Source organism: Acomys russatus, chromosome 10 (assembly GCF_903995435.1).
Source record: "Acomys russatus chromosome 10, mAcoRus1.1, whole genome shotgun sequence".
NCBI lineage: Eukaryota > Metazoa > Chordata > Mammalia > Rodentia > Muridae > Acomys > Acomys russatus.
In genome coordinates this window covers 8,323,574-8,341,219 of record NC_067146.1, presented here as the reverse complement: position 1 = coordinate 8,341,219, position 17,646 = coordinate 8,323,574, and the positions used below count along the sequence as shown (strand labels likewise).

Genomic DNA, 17,646 nt, shown 5'->3' with positions numbered 1-17,646 from the left:
AGGTAGAGGACGGGAACAAGGACCAGTCTTGGAATTCTGCTTCAGCCTCCACTTGGGGGCATCAAGAATGTGAATACAGCCCCTCCCCCACCTCTCTGAAGCCAGTCATGACAGCTAACACCTCACACAACTTGTTTTGGGGAAGAGTGTCATAATAAGCTGCCAACTGCCCCAGTCCCACTAAAGCCTGCAATTGAAAGTCGCTCATCTGCTCTTCTTGATCCTTTAAGTCAGATGGTGGGTGGAGCTAAACATTACAACAGAGAAGTAAGATTGTTAAGCAGGTTTCTTTCCTATCAGAGAATAAAGAGCCCAGAGGTCCAGGCAGAATGTACTTTCTATTTTGTAAGAGAGGAAAGGCAGTGTTAGAGTGGACGCCTGAAGCAATTTTCTGGATAGAGCCATGGACTTGGCACGGCTATAAAATAACTACAGACTAAAATGACATGGTCCCTAGGGGTTTGTAAGCCTAGGGGTTGACAGCTAAGGATCAGGGACAGTTGTCCAGGTCTCTCTTCCTCCATTGCCTACGCCCCTCTTGCCCCTCTCTCACTATCGTCCATCTAGGCTTTCTTCAGCTTTCCTACCCGGATTCTCCCCCTTTGTCTCCACAGAGTCCTGGCTATGTAAGCTTCTGTTGTGTCCATCTTATTTATAACTTGATGAGTATGTCTAGACAAGTGAAAACATCAAATCAGAAATAAAAGGGAAATATTGAAAAATAAAAGCAGATAGGGGACAATGGCATGCAAAGGCATCCCCGAGGAAGTAAGGAGCAAGGTCTGGAGTGGCCACACCCCCCAGACTCCACCACTTGCAGAGTGTTCTGCATGGGCACAAAAAGCCATCCCAAAACCTTGCATGCAGGTGAATTCACTTATAAACCAACTCTCACAACACTTACAATTTGAAGTATGCAAGGGAAGCCTTAAAATGCTTCCGTTTGTGAATAACAACTGTACAGGTTTTGGGGTGCAGTGTGGTTGTTCACTCCTGTATACCACGAGGAATGGTCCAATCAGGGTAATTAGCATTCCATTTCCTGTACCTGTGTTGGGACCCTAAGTAAAGCTCTTACTATGTATTTGCTTCGCATGCATTCCCATCTATGAAAGGCATCCTCCTCCTCTATGTGTCTTCCTATTCAAAGAGGTGAAGCATCTTATTTAAACAAAAACAAAAGCAAAACCTTCAGTTACCAATTTAAAGTCAGGCAATCCTAACAGTTGTCACGGAGTAAAGAGGAATTTGTTCATAAGCAAGTGCCATTTTATTAGTGTGAGAGAAGGTCATAATGAATGATCCCGACTAATACAAAAGAACACAATAAATAATAAACCCATAATGAAGTCATAAGAAATAGACAAATGTCATTATTTTCAGTAATGAAACCACTTGGCATTAGAAGGGAAGGGTTTGGAGTCTTGGATGGGCTGCCCACCTCTGTGGGGCTCAGCCTCTTTACACGGGAGGATAACTCTGCCATCCTGCTCATCTCACAGAGATTAGTGACATCCGCACATTTGAGGAGCTTTACAAACTACCGGACATAATCTGCATCTTGGTTGTTAATTTAAGGAGGCTAGTGAACATGGAAACACAGAGCCCCGTGTGGTGTGTGTGTGTGGGGGGGGGGGAGGTGTGTGCAAGTGCGCATGCACAGGGAGACAGGGTCATGACAGCAGGTCTTGAAAGGCCCAGGTAGAATAGAAAGGCCCTTGAGAATGAAGGGTTGGTGTTTGCTGACCTGGGAAAGAGGAAAGCCATTGACTAGTCCTCTTGTGGTTTTAAATAGGACAAATCTGAATACTGGCACTTCGTAATATTTATGCTGCTGCGACTGACAGAATTAGATCAGCAGAAGATTAAAGTGGAAGAAAAGGTATGTAATCATGTTGCTTCATGTGTTTTCCAGTTAATATGTTCAAAAATCTCAGCAGCAGGACGAGTGTAACCAATCAGTGAGATGCATAGGAGTATGCAAATTAATTCTTTATTTAGGAGCAATTTCCTTGTCCTATGATTTGTCAGTCGAACCCTAAGTAAAGCTGGGCATGAGCACATGCAATGCAGGTGTTCCGTGGGTACAGTGGAGGTCTGGCAGTGAGGAGCACAGGTGCCTCTCTGCTGCCCAAGCCCAGCTGTGGCTGTTAGCGTGTCTGAATTTCTGTTGTTTTGGAAATTAACAATGGCATTCCATATAATCAAACAGTGCTTAAATCACTACTCTAAGATTGTAGTTTCTTTAATTTTGCTCTTTACAACGATCTGTAAGGGCCACATATTTCCACAGCAATGAGCTTTGAGTGCTAGCCAGCCCCTGCCTCGCTCCCTCCCACAGCTGTGGCAGGAATTGCTGCTAATGAGGGGTTTCTTATACCGGATCCAATTTGAGATAGGAATGAAGGAAGGTATATATATGGGCACATACTCCATCCTTTAAATGCCTTTCTGCAGCCCAGACTAAAAATAGTTCCAGATGTTTCCACACTCCCAGCTGTACGAAGCCTCTTTTTAACATTTGGCAAGTAGAGTTAAAATGAAAGTCACTAGTAAGTTAAGGGATAATGTATCTGGGAGGACTGTAAAGAGAGAAGCATCTATACCAAGGAAAAGGCCTGTATCCTTGGTTATAGAAGTCCAGGGTAATGTGGAGTGAGTCTGGGAGGATGTGAGGGGGTGGGAACAGTTCTAGGCAAGAGGGGCCCAGAGAATGGTTCTGTGGTATCAGCTACGTGGACTATTGACCACACATTATATTCCTTCTTCTTATACTAGCAGTTGAATTGCTTATTGTATTAAAAATTAACCGTGTACTTCAGAGACTGTTTTGACTTTTTTCTCTAGCTCCTCCCAAACCAGAGAATATAAAGAAAAAGGATCCAAAGACTGCACTGAGCTTTTTCCAGTAGCTGTCCTTAATGGGACTTCAGGAAAGTTAGAGTTGACCAAGGACTGAGAACAAGTGGCTCCCCTTGCCAGCCTGCTAGCATATCTAGGGGTTTCATTAAGGACCGCCCAATCCTCGTGCTCTTTTGAGAAACCAACGTCTTTCTTTTTCTTTTCTAATTCTGGAAAAGGTCTGTGCCGTGAATAAGTATGACCCCCCCTCTGAAGAGATCGCTGTCCAAGATCACATGACCCATGTTGTCAACAGCATGTCGCAGCCACAGAGGATCTTCGACAGGTATTTATTAGGACCCTGCAGGTAGGACTCGAGGTAAAGACAGTGTGGTTGTGTTCCCTGCACCTCTCTTCTGCCACTCACTCTTTCCCTGTAGAAGCTGCTTCCTCAGGGCTGAAGAGATGGGTCAGTGCTTTAGAGCATGTGATGTCCTTCTACAGGGCCAGGGTTCAAGTCCCAGCACCCACATGTCTGCTCACAACTGTCTGCACCTCCAACTGCAGGGGAGTGTCAGGAGATCTGACATTTTCTTCTTTTCCCCAAAATCACCAGACACATATGTAGTATACAGACTACATTCAGGCAAAACACTTGTATACATAAAATAGTAAAGAAAAAAATTGAAGCTGCTTTCTTGCCTTCTTGGAAGTAAGGGCCACATCTTCAATCATGGCTTCTTATTAACTACTTGAATGTGCTGTTTGTTCACCCTTTGTTGGCTTTCCCAGACATTATGGTGATTTGTTTCACTTTAACTCTTTCATCGTGTCCCTTGTACTCTATTTAGCTTGAGCCAAATAACAGTGAATTTGAATTCTAAAATAAAAATTGTTAACTTTTCTGCCCTGGGATTGAAACACAAACCTTTAGCTCATTAACAAAATTTTTTGATCATTTATGAACACATTAGTTACTTTTCTCATTGCTTTGATGATGTACTTGACAGAAAGCAATTTAGGAGTGGAGGGATGGATGTTTTTCTTATTGTTTGAGAGAATGGGGTCCATCAGTGCAGTACAGAATGGAGGTAGGAACAACTCTCACCTGGCAGAGGAGGCTCTTTTATATCTGGGCACATTGGGATGTGGGGGTGAGAATGCAGGTTCTCAATTGGCTGTCTCTTTTCCCCATCCAATCAGTCCTGGATGCCAGCCTGTCAGATGGTCCCAGTGGGGGTTTGAATGAGAAACATCCTCCCTAGGTGCACATATTTGAATACCTGGTCCTCAGCTGATGGTGCTGTTGTGGGGAGGGTATGGAACCTTTAGGAGGTGCAGCCTTGTTGGAGGAAGCTCATCACTGGGGGAGGGCTATGTGGGCTCCTAGCTCTGCCCGGCTTCTAGTCTGTTCTCTCTGCTTTGGGTTTTCAGTTGCAGATGTGACCTCTGACTTCCCTTCTCTGGCTGCTTGCTGCGGTCCCTCCCTTGCCATTGTGGAATCCTTTTCCAGAACCAAGAGCCCAAAGTAAACTCTTCCATTAGCTGCTTCCGATCATGCTATTTCACCACAGTGACAGACGTAACCAGTGCAGTACCACACACACTGGCGTCGAGCTAGGGCCATGTTTCCTTCACTTAGCCCTCTCTGGAAGACCCCTCAAGGATGCACCCAAAGATGTGCCTCATCCACATGATAGCTTTTCATTCTCAATCCAAACCACCGTCCATTGCAAACCTTTTCTTAACTGTGAGCAAATGCTATTACATGTAATGTAACCATGTCGACACTGATGGGCTTGCATGTTTCTGAGAGCCCTGCGGGTGAGATGAGTTATCCTTCCTTTGGGTACATCAGGAAACGCACATTTGACTTGGAAGAAGGTCTCTTCTCTGATTTGTAATGTTGCCAGTTTTTTGAGGCTTTGGGGCATGTTGTGTCAGAACATATGTCAGAGATGTCAGTAGCAGTGCCTGATAAACACATATCTCTTGGTCACGCCTGGCCGCCAGACAAGCAAGGACAGAAGCCAATCATGTCTCGATGCTGAGGATGGGCACAGTGCACCACAATGATGGTGCCCTGTGCAGCTGTCAGTTGGGTACCAAATCTAGGAGACTGGCTTGGAGGCCTTCTGAGCTGCCAGCTTTCTCTAGCCCCTCAGCTGCTCCTGTGTGTTCAGTTCTATCTGGTTCTGTGCAGCTTCCATAGGGGTCAGTCACCAGAGCATCACACTTAAGACTTAACAGCTTCATCGCAAGTGTCCCTGTGGTGCCTTTAGGTAGCTGTAACTCCTCTTTCCCTCCCATCTTCATCTTCTCTCATCTCTGTCATCCATGGATTCCGCCCCATGTCATAATATTGTAACTTCAAGAATATGATGTCCATGGATTGCCCAGTGCAACTTTCCAAAACTAGCATCCTTCCACCCCACGCAGGATACCTTCCTGGAAATTCATCCATGTGGTTGAATTCTTTTCTCATTGCTAAGTAGCATTCCAGGGTATAGGTGTATCAGCAATAGTCTAACCATTCACATGTGAAAGGGTATCTAGGCTGATTCCAGTTTGGGGTATCACTAATAAAGATGCTGTGAGCACCCATGAGTTTCAGCCTGTCTACTTCCGTAGGTACCTAGGGCTGCTGGAGGCCTCCTGTCCTCAGATCAGTTAGATGGCGCCCACTGCTTCCTTTTCCTGCACAGGCTCCAGTACCAGGCAGTCTGTGCTTTCCCAGAGACACTTCATCTCTTCTGTTCTGTGTGTTTCCTTGGGCATTGTCCCCAAGCTTTCCCCATTTTTATGCATAGCCACAGAGATTAAAAACCACTGGTTTCCTAGTTTTTGTAGAACTTTCACTGAATCCATACCTCAGCTATGGAATCAAACATTTTATTTTATTCTGTTTCTATAGTATGTTTCATGAACATATAGGCTCAGTATATGATGCAGGACTCTGTGTTAATAATTTCATTCTTTTTTACTTTTTAAAAAATTATTTTATTTTTGTACATATACTTTTAAATTATTACACACACACACACACACACACACACACACATATACACACACACAATAGATTACTTATGGCAAGAACCATGACACAATCAGGGATTATTTAAATGTTCCATTCTTAGTGTTTTGGCTATTTGTATTTGACAGCCTTGAAGAAAGCATCTTTCCTATCTTGGTGCTTCTAAATTTCTGAATGTAAATCAATCTCCACCACATATTGTCATTATTAACTTAGAACACCTATCTAGACCTAAAAACATCTTAACCCCTAAACAATTAAGCTTCATTGTAAAACTAAGCTACCTGGTCTTCAACTCCATCAGAGACTTGAGAAGGAGTAAACTTGATTATCTGCGTCTACTGGGAGTGCATGTTAGTAGCTTTCCAAATGAAAAGGTGACCGAGACAGTTTTCTACCTGAATAGTCACCCAAAAACTCTCTATAACATTGGAGCATCTTCTTCAGCCTTCTGGCCCAATATTTCTGACAGACATATTTGTGAGGCAGGAACTATTGAGGATTTGCTTACCCTGTCTTGGCAGAGTTTGGCTATTGACTCTGCCTGCATCCAAGCTTGCCCATTTTTTAGGCAGAATTCTGTCTGTGGTAGAAATGAGGACATTTTGCCCAGTGGCGTGTTTGCCACATTTGAATCCATCTCCATAAGGAGGTTCTTTGGTGTCTTTTTTTACTTTTTAGAAATAGAGTCTCTTTATGTAACTATGGCTGGCCTGGGACTTGCTGTGTAGACCAAGCTGGCCTTCAGTTCACAGGCATCTTCCTTCCTCTGTCTCCCATGTGCTGATTAAAGGAGTGTGCCACTGTGCCAGGCAATGATTTTATCCTTTGTTCTAGCCTTCCAGTCTGGGGTCGTGTCCCAGCCCTTCCTTTCCTCTGAGCAAGAACGCCTTTCTTTTCTCCAGCCTGTGTTAAATGAGGGATGATAGAAACAGCCTCCTTGGCCTCTGTGGCAATTACATGATGGGTGTGTAGAACTTGCAGAGCAGTGCCTGGCATGTTCTTCCTTTACAAAAACTTGGTAAAGTAAATTGAGGTAAATGTGTATTTTTTATTTTATTATCTATCCTTTGAATGTTATATTTTTGAAGGTTACATTTTATTTTATGTTGTATATGCATGTGTGCCTGAATGTTAGTTGTGAGCTGTTAGATGTGGCGGTGCTGGAAACTGAACCTGGGTCTTCTTGCAAGAACAGCAAGTGAAATTAACCGCTGGTCTGATTCTCCAGCCCCAAGTGCTGGTTTTGGTGTATTATAATTTGTTTCTGGAAAGTGGAGCCCATCCTTCCACTTGCCTACACTCAGCACGTGCTCATCAGTTATGGCCGTGATGCAGAAGCTGTACCGTGTGCAGGTAGCTAACGCAAGACACCTCTGCTGGATCTCATTGCAGCACTCTGCCTAGTCTGGACGCCCCTTATCCCATGCTGATACTAACTGGTCCTACAGCTTGCGGGAAACGAGAACTCGCCCACCGCCTCTGCAGACAGTTCAGTACTTACTTCAGATATGGGTAAGTCTGCCTGTTGGCATGTATGTCTGTCCTTGTTGGGGATATCAGTGATTTCTTTTGATAAAGGTCTCGGATATTGCGAATCTTGTTTGCTTTAAGCAGATACTTACACAGATGCAGCAATTTAAGTAAGTTACATTTCAAAACTTGGAGTGGTAAGTAAAGAGACTGTTAGGTAGATGACAAGTCCTCAGAAGGTCCCGGCCACTGCAGTGTGTCCTTGAAGGCCATTTATTGCTACAATTGGAGTGATATGATTACCTGGTCTTCCTAACTTATCTTTGCCATTTATTGTACTTTAATCTACACTGGTTTTATTTTTAATTCTTCAGATGTTTAAGAGCTAATGTAGTGCCAACTCAAGTAATTCTCCAAGATTTGAAAATACTGATTTTTTTTTATTTAATTAATTTATTCAGATTACAACTAAATTGTTATCCCATCACTTGTATCCCCCCGTTTCTCCCTCCCGGCTGCTTTCACCCTATTCCCCTCCCCTAGGTCTAAGACCAAGGAGGACTTCCTTCCACACTATATGGTCATAGGCTATCAAGTCTCATCTTGGTAGCCTGCTTATTCTTTTGAGCACAATGGTGTTTGCAGGTAGTTTCCTTCTACTACCTTGCTCTTGCGTGACACCTTTTTTCTGGGGACAGGGGACCAAATGTCTACTCATTCTAGATAGACTCTGTGCAGACCAATATAATAATGCCACCTGAGGCCCCCTTATTTAACCAATGAGCTTCTTGGGGTTACTTACAGGAACATGGATGACTGAGGCAGCTATATCAGCAAAATTCATCTCAGCCTGGGGATGACTCACAAAAACTGGGACCCTCTAGCTCACTGCACCACTTCCAGCCCCCTCACTGGGCCCTCAGCAGTCCTTACTGCATGTATAACCTCAGGGGAATGGAGTGTCGGGGAGCAGGGTCAGTGGGAGAGTAGTGGGGTGGGTGGGGGAGCAGGCATGGGTGGGGGAGCAGGGCCAGTGGGAGAGCGGTGGCATGGGTGAGAGAGCAGGAGTGGGTGGGAAGCAGAGTGGCTAGGGGAGTGTGGTAGGTGGGGGAGCAGGCATGGGTGGCTGGGGAGCAGGGTGGCTGGGAGAGCAGTGGGGTGGGTGGGTGGGTGAGCAGGCATGGGTGAGGAAGCAGGGGTGGCTGAGGGAGCGGGGTGGTTTGGAGAGCAGGGGTAGATCGGGAGTAGGGTGGGTGGGGGAGTAGATTGGTAAAGGGAGTTCTGCTTGTGAATCTTGTGCCTGGAGTTGTAATGAGCTTCCCCCAGGGAATTGACATCCAACACAAACAATGTGACAGTGCAGGTCACACAGCTGTTACTCTTTCCTGTCTTCCAGAGACAGACTTCCCCCAGCTGGGCCTGGAACACCGGCTGGTGGCTCAAGGTTTTCCTGTATTAAAATAGAGGGGGAAATCAAACAAAAAGAAAACAAACAAACAAACAAAAAATGGACACACACAAGGCCATCAGAAAAAACCAGCCCACTGGACTTACAAGTGTTTTAGAAGTTTCTGGAAATCACATTTAGAATTGAACTATGATCACCTGACCTGTTTCCTCTTTGTCTTTACATGTGGCATAGGAAATACTTTGAAATTAGTGGTGTCTGCCAGTGAGTTGAAGATGTAACTACAAAGCTGTGTAGGCCAGTAAGAAAAATTAGTTTCTAATGCTGTTCTAGAAAATGTCGCTTCCTGAAGTTGTATGTGTTCAAACAATGTAAAGGGCCCATTTATTTAGATACTTAAAATTACATCACACATTTGGACATTTCTAGACACAAATACTATAGAATATAAATACCACAAAATTACAAAATAAGCTAAAAGTTAACGCTAGCATTAAAGAGCTCTGTGTGCCATTATGTTCACATGGGGACACCCAGTCTGCTTCCAAAGATAAGCTGAGCACAGGGAGTGGAAGGTCAGACTAGGAATGGGGGTACACACTGCCATTGTGCCAGGGTCCACATTTGGAACCTTTTAGGAAACCAAAGCCTCCTAGCAGACCAGGGCTTTCTCTTATTCCTGTCGTGTCTGTGGTGGCATCTGGCAATAGTTGGCACCCTGGTCCTTTTTATTTTTGAGTGATAGGCTCTTGCCAACGTGTGCTTGGTCTGATACGCTTCTGGAAATGTTTGTTGACCTACATCAAGATTGCTAATCCAATCTGCTCCTCGGTTGTGGCTAAGTCACCCATTCCTACCCAGTTCCATCTGCCCCTTGTTGAAATGCCTACCCATCCTGACTTGATGGTTCACCCAGTGTCTTTTTTTCCTGGCATGTCTAAGCCCAGAGAGAGGAGTGGCCATGTCAGCCTTGTTCACCAATGAGCTCTCAGTGTCTAACATATGACCAGGTGCTTAATACATGTGCAATAAATATTTATTAAATGAATGGCTGACTGAACAAATGGACAGTAAGTTAATGGCCATGTATGCAAATTGAGTTGAAAAGACAGTGGCAGGAAGCATAAATGGCTTTCTTGATGGATTTGTGGAGAAATAGATGGACAAATTCATTCATTTGGCAAATACTGAGTTCCTCCTGTGTTCTAGTCCCTGATGATACAGGGAAGGAAAGACTGCTGAGGTCCTTTCCTTTGTGCAGTGCCTAATCTGGTAAAGAAGCCCTGCCTTAAATCATGGGCTATCTCACATCTGTGTGCCAAAGTGAGGTGACAAGCACGTCAGGATGAGCTTCATGCCTGTACAGCTGGTGCTGCCACTGCAGTTCTCTTCTGACCGGAGCTGCTGCTAAGTATCAAAATGCTACCAACTGCTCCTATCACCCTCACCCTCATGTCAGGGGCTCGGAAGTGGGTCCACCCACTGTTCCTCAGAATCTTTGTGGAGGCAGAGAGCCAGGCTTGTTTAGTGGCAAGTCATTCTAAGAACTGCACCAAGGTCTGGATCGAAGACCATGTCCTTGGGTTACAAAGAAGGGCATAAGGTTGCTAGAGTTTTCATCCATTAAGAAAGCTAAGATAGTTGCCATTATACAAAGCCCCTTCCTGATTAAAACTAAAGATAAACCAACGAACATCTTCAGAGGCCAGATGACCATGGTCCATGTGCTGATGATAAAGCTGAGATGAATAAATATGGGCCCCGTCCTTCTGGCCTCGTAAAGCAATGAATGTTGAGTGAGGCTTGTGTAGGAAATGCTGGGTAATGGGACAGCTCACTGGGTTCTGTTACCAGGAAAGCAAAGAGGCCATAACAGCAGAGTGGGCTGTGGGGCTTGATGGAGACACTGTCCTAGGGAGGCACAGACACATGTCGTTAAGAGGGAAGGCACACTGACAACTCTGAAGGATAAGCTTGAAGTAGGAGAGTGGGCGGACATAAGACAAGGCTAGGAAGACCGACAGGTGTCTGATCACCATGAGTGTCTAAGCGGGGAGCCAAACGTTTGCAGCTGGGCTGTAAGAAAGGTACCACGCAGGCAGTTTGGATCAAGGCTTAGGGAAGGACAATAAGAAGACTAGTTATGATAAAGTGGGGCAGGCGATGCTGCCATGAGCTAGACAGTGTGTATTCATCAGAACGTGAGCATACTGCTGGCTTCATGGAATCCTTCATGCTCACAGGGATTGTGAACCAGACTCAGTGGTGCCCAGCAGTTTCTTGATACATATTTGCACTGGGTACACAAACCAATGCTATTAACCTACCAGAGGCTTTGGGACACCTGGGCTTTCATGGCTACACACTGTGAGAGATCATAACGGTATAGCATGTTACCACATGCTTAAATCATGTGCTCACAGGTAACCTCTGCCTGAATATTAGCACTGGACTTGCTGTCCTGCTCCTGGTTTCCTGAGGCACACTAGTCCAGAACTGAGGTCCTGAATCTCGGCTTCTGAGTCACCCCGAGACAACCTACTTCCTCAACTCCCTGCTTACTCTTTCCTCTTAGACATCTTTTTATCCTGTCACCTTGCCCTTGATACTTTAGGATGCCATTATTGGGGGTGGCCATCCAAATTCCTTTCCTTACCAATGATGTCCTTTTCCACAGGCATGGCTTGTTAGCAGCTTTGATGACAGCCCTCTCTGAGATGTCAAGGCCCCCTTAGTCCTTTATAACCAGAGGTGCAGTCGCTAGTTAGTCTCTAGTCTAGTCCTTTTGTGGTAAAGTGAAACTAACAATGAACGGCTCTCATTTCAAGCCATGACTTAACCATGTACCCTGATTTCACTAGTAAATTAATTAGCAACCAATGAAGTCATTTCATAGAAACATGCATGCACAGGAGGTGGCAGATGCTGGAGGGGATGGCCCAAAGAAACCCATTTAAGTTAAATTTGGTGCTGCTTGGTGCCACATCGCTTTTGCTGCCGCATGCTTTCTTTTCAGATGTTCATATTCAGGCCGCACAAACACAGTGAAGGCTCTATATGTAGAAATTGAGTGACAGACTGAGAAGCCCACAGGTCATCTTAGCTCTGCCGTCCCCGTTCTCCACATCACTGGAGCCATCTCTTTGTTTACCTGCTCACATGCTTCAAATTGCTTCTTTGTTTAGTCTCTCTCTTTTTTTTTTAGAAATTCTTCAAAAACTCCCTGCCACTCAGTCCCTTTGTTGGGAAATGTAAACTTAATGTAGCGTGTAAAGCTGCTGCTGAGGGAGTGCAGCCATGGATGCCAGGCCACAGATTTATCTCCCTGACTGTCAGGGACACCAATAGGCAAAGGGTCTTAGGTCTCTGCCCAGGCACAGGGAGAAATGCCAGTGCGTACCAACAACAAGACAGATGCCACCATGTTTTGAATATGATCTCTTTCTGGCGTGTACTGTGTAAATGCAACATTGAGACCTGGAAATTTCCTGATACAGTTAATTCTTGATTATAATAGAAATGGAGCAGCCATATGAATTTTAAATATCCGTGCTTTTGACTTTGTAATGTGGAGGCTTTTGAGGCTTGGCTTTCCACCTCCTAATTAATGTGTTGTTACACAGAGCTGACTGGTCTCATCCTGGCATGGCTGCTTAGTTCCACGTATAATTGCTGTGCTCGGTTCATCGTCTGTAAAATAAGAAATAATGGCCAGGTGTGGTGGTGCATGCCTGTAATCTCAGCAGTTGGAAGGCAGAGGCAGGTGGAGCTCTGTGAGTTCAAGGCCAGCCTGGTCTACACAGAGAAACCCTGTCTCAAAAAACCAAACCAAACCAAACCAAAACAAAACAAAAGAATAAGAAATAATGCCCTTTCTGTGGCTTTATTTTGTGTGTGTAAATGAGTTAGCATGTCAAGCATCTAGCAGTTTTCCTCTCCTATCTTAGAACTATTAGATCATCTAAAATTCAGTTCTCAGAACTTCATACTTGGAAGGCAGAAGGATATGAGATCTAGAATCTTGGGGAGTGGAGAACTTTGTGGCCTTGGAAGGTCACTTTCATAGTCACCTGTGTAATGGTGGGCTTTGCAGCTGTGCCACTTCACCCTTTTTATTTTCTTTTAATGTTACAGTAATTTTAGTGTAAGCTTGCTATGTGCCAGGTGTTGGGAACGCAACGACAAAGTAGAGGACAAAGGTCTTCCAGTTATATATTGTGCTGGGAAGACTGGAAGAAGTGTGTGTGTGTGTGTGTGTGTGTGTGTGTGTGTGTGTATACACTCATGCACACATATGTGCACACATACCATTAGGGATGATATCTCAACCTAGTGGATAGATAAGGCCTCAGTTGTTAAGATTTTATTTAGACTAGAACCACGTGTTCACAGAGGCTCATGCAGAGTTCTAGGACAAAGCCATAGTCCAGAGAGAATGAGGCACTCTGTCCTCAAGTAGAGGAAGAGATGAGCCCTGGGAATGCAGGTGGTGTAAGCTGAGGCAGAGGAGGTTAGGAGAAGCACTGGGAAGGTTACAAGCAAGTGGCCATGTGGAGAGAGGGGAGAGGGGCCGACAGAAAATGCTCATAGGTCAGAGAAGGTGTGAATGCAGCTGGGTGAGCAATCGATGTTGTTGTATTTCTTAAACTGTCATTATGGGGTGGCAGAGGGTGTGATTCAGGAAGCGATAAATAACGAAAGTAAAAATTGGGTATTGATGAACCAGAATTTGTATAATACTCATAGGTTATAGTGATAAACTAACACTTCAAAAGCACACTGTTTTCACAATTCCATTACTTTGTGATTTATGATCTGTGGGTCACTTTCAGCTTTTAGACATTTTTTTCACAACGAAAGCATTTCTGTTGTGACTTTCAAGTTCATGAAAATAGACTGAGCTCTCTGTTTCTATGACTTTAGGGCCTGCCACACCACAAGACCGCCTTACTTTGGTGAAGGGGATCGAGTTGATTATCACTTTATCTCCCAAGAAATTTTTGATGAAATGTTGAGCATGGTAAGGCTGTTCCATGTTTTTTTTAAATTTATATATAAGAAGTACACATTCTTTGTCAGAAATGTAAGGAAACAGTGATTTCTTAAAAGGTAAATATTAAATGTTGTGCTCTTTCTAAGTTTGTTCGATTTGAAAGTGTTCCCCCAACGCTGATGAGCTCGGTACCCGTGGTGGCATACAATCCTTTAGCTTCAAATGCATTTTCTTAAACACGGTTTCTTCTTTCCCTCATCTGGCAGGGATTCCTCACAACCTGAATGTGCTTTTCCAGTTCTAAGTACACACTAAATGCATCACATACCTGCCCCAACTTCGTTACCCTGAAAGAGCATCTCTGATGACCACAGCTCCTAGAAAACATGTGCCCTTTTCTTCAGATGGGTCTTAGCTCTGCCTGCATCATAGGCCTCCTTATCATCAGATGTAGCACACCCCACTTTGTCCTCTTATAAGACTCACTGAGCACCCGGGGAAGGACCAGTCTTTCTTTGTGCCATGATTGGTCCGCATGCGCCCAGGAGGACCTCATCTCCTCACCCCTCTTTTCTCTTTGCCCTTCTTCTTTCTCTGTTTTCACCCCCCAAAAAATGGACGTGGCTTAACCCTCCCATGTACATAACCATGGGCCAGTTAAGCGTTGGCTGTGCAATTACATTAGCTTCATTTTGGACAGTCAACTCCACTATGATGCGAGTTCTCGGGGCTCATCTTGAGAAATGCAAGTGAGCAAGTGAGCAAGTCCCACACTCCCAGGCAGCTCTCCTCATTACCTTGTCAAACAAGCATCTTGGTCATCATAAGCCTTTCTCTTAGGGCTGCATCTTGACAGGTCTTCTTGGTTTACTAAGAGTTGTATGGAAGTTTATATTCTAACAGCCTTTAAAAAGAGATTTGAAGTGTGTCTTTAATGTACTAAGAACGTTTTTTTCCGAACCCTAGGCTGGAAGCTGCCTGGATCCCATTGTGGGTGTTAATTTCTGTGGTTAGAGCGGGGCGTTTCCTCTGGGAGTTTGGCTGATCTATTCTGCACACACACTACCTGCTCCCTGATGTTCATGGCTGATCAGGTCTATAATCAAGTTAGTCTGTTCCAGTCCCCAGTCTAAGAAATCACTGCACTTCTAGGCTGTATTTGGCTTTACAGTTTAATGCTCCATAGAAATCCCATGTATGTGAGAAGTGCTCATTTTTCCTGTCTCTGCCAACATGTATTACTCTGATGGAATTTTCATCAACCTGAGTTTCACCTCTGATCTCCTTTTCTTTAGAGCGTGGCACTGCTTCACAAAGAGAGCTAAGCCTAGAAAGTCATAAATTCATGACACATTGTCAGTCTCCTGGTCGTGCCCCACACTCTCAGCCTTCTGCACATAGAACACTCCTCAACACACCACCTGCATAGACAGCCTGGCTCTCTCAAAAGACAGTGTTGCCCATCTGCCCACACACACCTGCTGTGAGCAGTCCCACCTAACCACTGTGATAGATAAAGCTGATAGACCTCCACCCTCTCCCATGTCCACATGTCTTTTCAGCCATCGCTTCCTCCGACCAGCAGATTGCTCCCCGGTACATCTGCAGACAGACACCAGCCTTTTATATAGGAACTGCACTTAGTCATTTTCCTATAGAGGCACTCCCTCTCCTGTGGAAATGAAGCCACCAGGGCTTCTGCTGTGTGACCATTGCTATTTATGAGGAAACCCACATGCACTAGGAGTGCGACTGGCCAGAGATGGGGAACAGCATCATCTCGATGCTTAACAAATCATACGAATAGGGTCTCTTTCATATTATATGCACCATGCAAGGTCTCTTCCAATCATGCATGCTTCCAGAAAATGTTTATGAGGTCCATGGAGGAAGCAAATAAACATATATCTGAAAAATAATTCAGATATGTTTACATTTTGGAGACAGGGCGCAGTATTAGAGCTGTCTAGAGAAACAGAACTAGGAAATAGGATGTGTGTGTGTTTGTATAATCTCTCTCTTTTATTACATATGTGTATATATGCATACACATATAGGCATATACAAACATACATACATACACATGTACATACACATACATATATGGAGAGAGAGAGAGAGAGAGAGAGAGAGAGAGAGAGAGAGAGAGAGAGAGAGATTGGTTTAGTAGAAGTATCACGTGGGTGTGGGGATTAACCAGCTGGAACCTGCTATGTAGGTGAGTGGGCCGGAGACTTAGGAGATCCATCCAGCAGTGAAGGCGCGGCCCAAAGGCTCACCTTTCTGTTCTATACAAGTCTTCAAGAGATCAGACACAGCCCCACCCACATTCCAGAGCAGTCTGCCTCTTCCAAGTTCACCAGTTTCAATGTTAATCTCACCCCAATCACTCTCCAAGTCAACATATGAACGCAACCATCATACATGGTAAATAAGCTAAAGCGCGAAAGGTGTGAGCCATAGCCACATTGTGGACATTCATGGGTGAACATAGTTAAGTACATACATACACATGGAAAATAATCAACTTTTTAAAAAAGAACAAAGAGATTGTGACATTGAAAGAATAAAAAATTAAAGGCATGTGTTGTTGGGTTTTTAACTTGGATTGTAACAAATTTCCTTATCACCCCCCAGCACCTGTAGTCTCTAGAAACCCAGGCAACCTCAAAAGGCACCCTGTGTCTCCTGTGTAAAACCGCTCCTCTGGCAGATAGCCAGTCTGTCATCTACACACGTCTCCAGACCATCTGAGCCAGGAGGGTAGCAAGAGGCTCTGGAGTTGCTGCTGCTGCTGTTAATGATGCAGTATTAGACTCCTAACTGTTTGCTGTTTCTAATGATGCTCCTGCCATTTGCTGGGGCTGAATGCACTCCTCCACATTGTTTATTTTAAAGTCATGCATTTCAGAAGGCACATTTGCCAAGGTCAACCACATCTTTTATTCCTTTTACTGTTATTAGCTTCCCAGCATAGGTTAGTCCTAATGGTTTGATGAATACATTGTCAAAGAAAAAGTCAAATTTGAGGATTGTATTTTTTTAACTTACATTTTCTTTTCTTTTTTTCTTTTCTTCTTATAAGGGAATACAACTGTCACTGGAAATGAGCCTCCAAAATATACAAGGAGGGTGGTCTTTGTATTTAAATAACTATAGGGCAGGCAACAACTCTGTTGAGTAACATTTGAGGCAGTTTCAATGAAAGGTCATCTTTAAAAGGGAAAACCAGGCTGGGTCTATCTTTTTCAAGCTTTTAGGATGCCCACAGCCCTCAGGATTACCCATTCATTCCTCATGGCTTATCTTGAAATGCAAGGGATTTAGGATTGGGACCCTTGTCTGGGGGCCTGGGATGCAGGCATAGCTGCAAGGGACAGGGTAAGCCACTAACTTTACTCCCTCCATAATAAAAGCTTGTGATGTGAACTTGGCAGGAAATAGGTAAGCAAGCACCATGGCCTGGCCTAACAGAAGCTTCATCCATAACCCTCCTCAAACATTTTGTCAGTAGACTATTTTGATAAACCTTATTTTCATCAGGTAGAATTCTGAATGACCCCCCATCAGAGGTTAGTATTGGTCCATCATCCCGTTACCACTGGGTCACTTCTGTACTTAGTAACAGTTTTTTAGCTTTATGGAATTAGATGAAAGTGAGACATCAAGTGGTTTCTATCATTATATTACAACTGGATGTGCAAATCTTTGTATTTTTCTAATTCCAGGGGAAATTTATTCTAACGTTTAATTATGGTAATCACAATTATGGATTAAATAGGGACACTGTAGAAGGTATTGCAAGAGACGGATTAGCGAGCTGCATTCATATGGAAATAGAAGTAAGTATTTTTTACTCATGAGCATGTGCATGCATATATGCGTACATGCCTGTGT

The 17,646-nt window shown here is 44.2% G+C and overlaps 1 protein-coding gene across 1 annotated transcript in view; it reads left to right on the top strand.

Annotated features, from left to right (window-relative positions):
* Positions 1-17,646, top strand: part of Lrguk (leucine rich repeats and guanylate kinase domain containing) — a 78,238-nt gene that overhangs the window by 46,933 nt on the left and 13,659 nt on the right. The window contains exons 9-13 of the mRNA XM_051152470.1: positions 1,796-1,882; positions 3,081-3,187; positions 7,271-7,390; positions 13,680-13,776; positions 17,478-17,591. Coding sequence (XP_051008427.1) covers positions 1,796-1,882; positions 3,081-3,187; positions 7,271-7,390; positions 13,680-13,776; positions 17,478-17,591 — 525 coding nt within the window. The remainder of the gene's footprint in view (positions 1-1,795; positions 1,883-3,080; positions 3,188-7,270; positions 7,391-13,679; positions 13,777-17,477; positions 17,592-17,646) is intronic.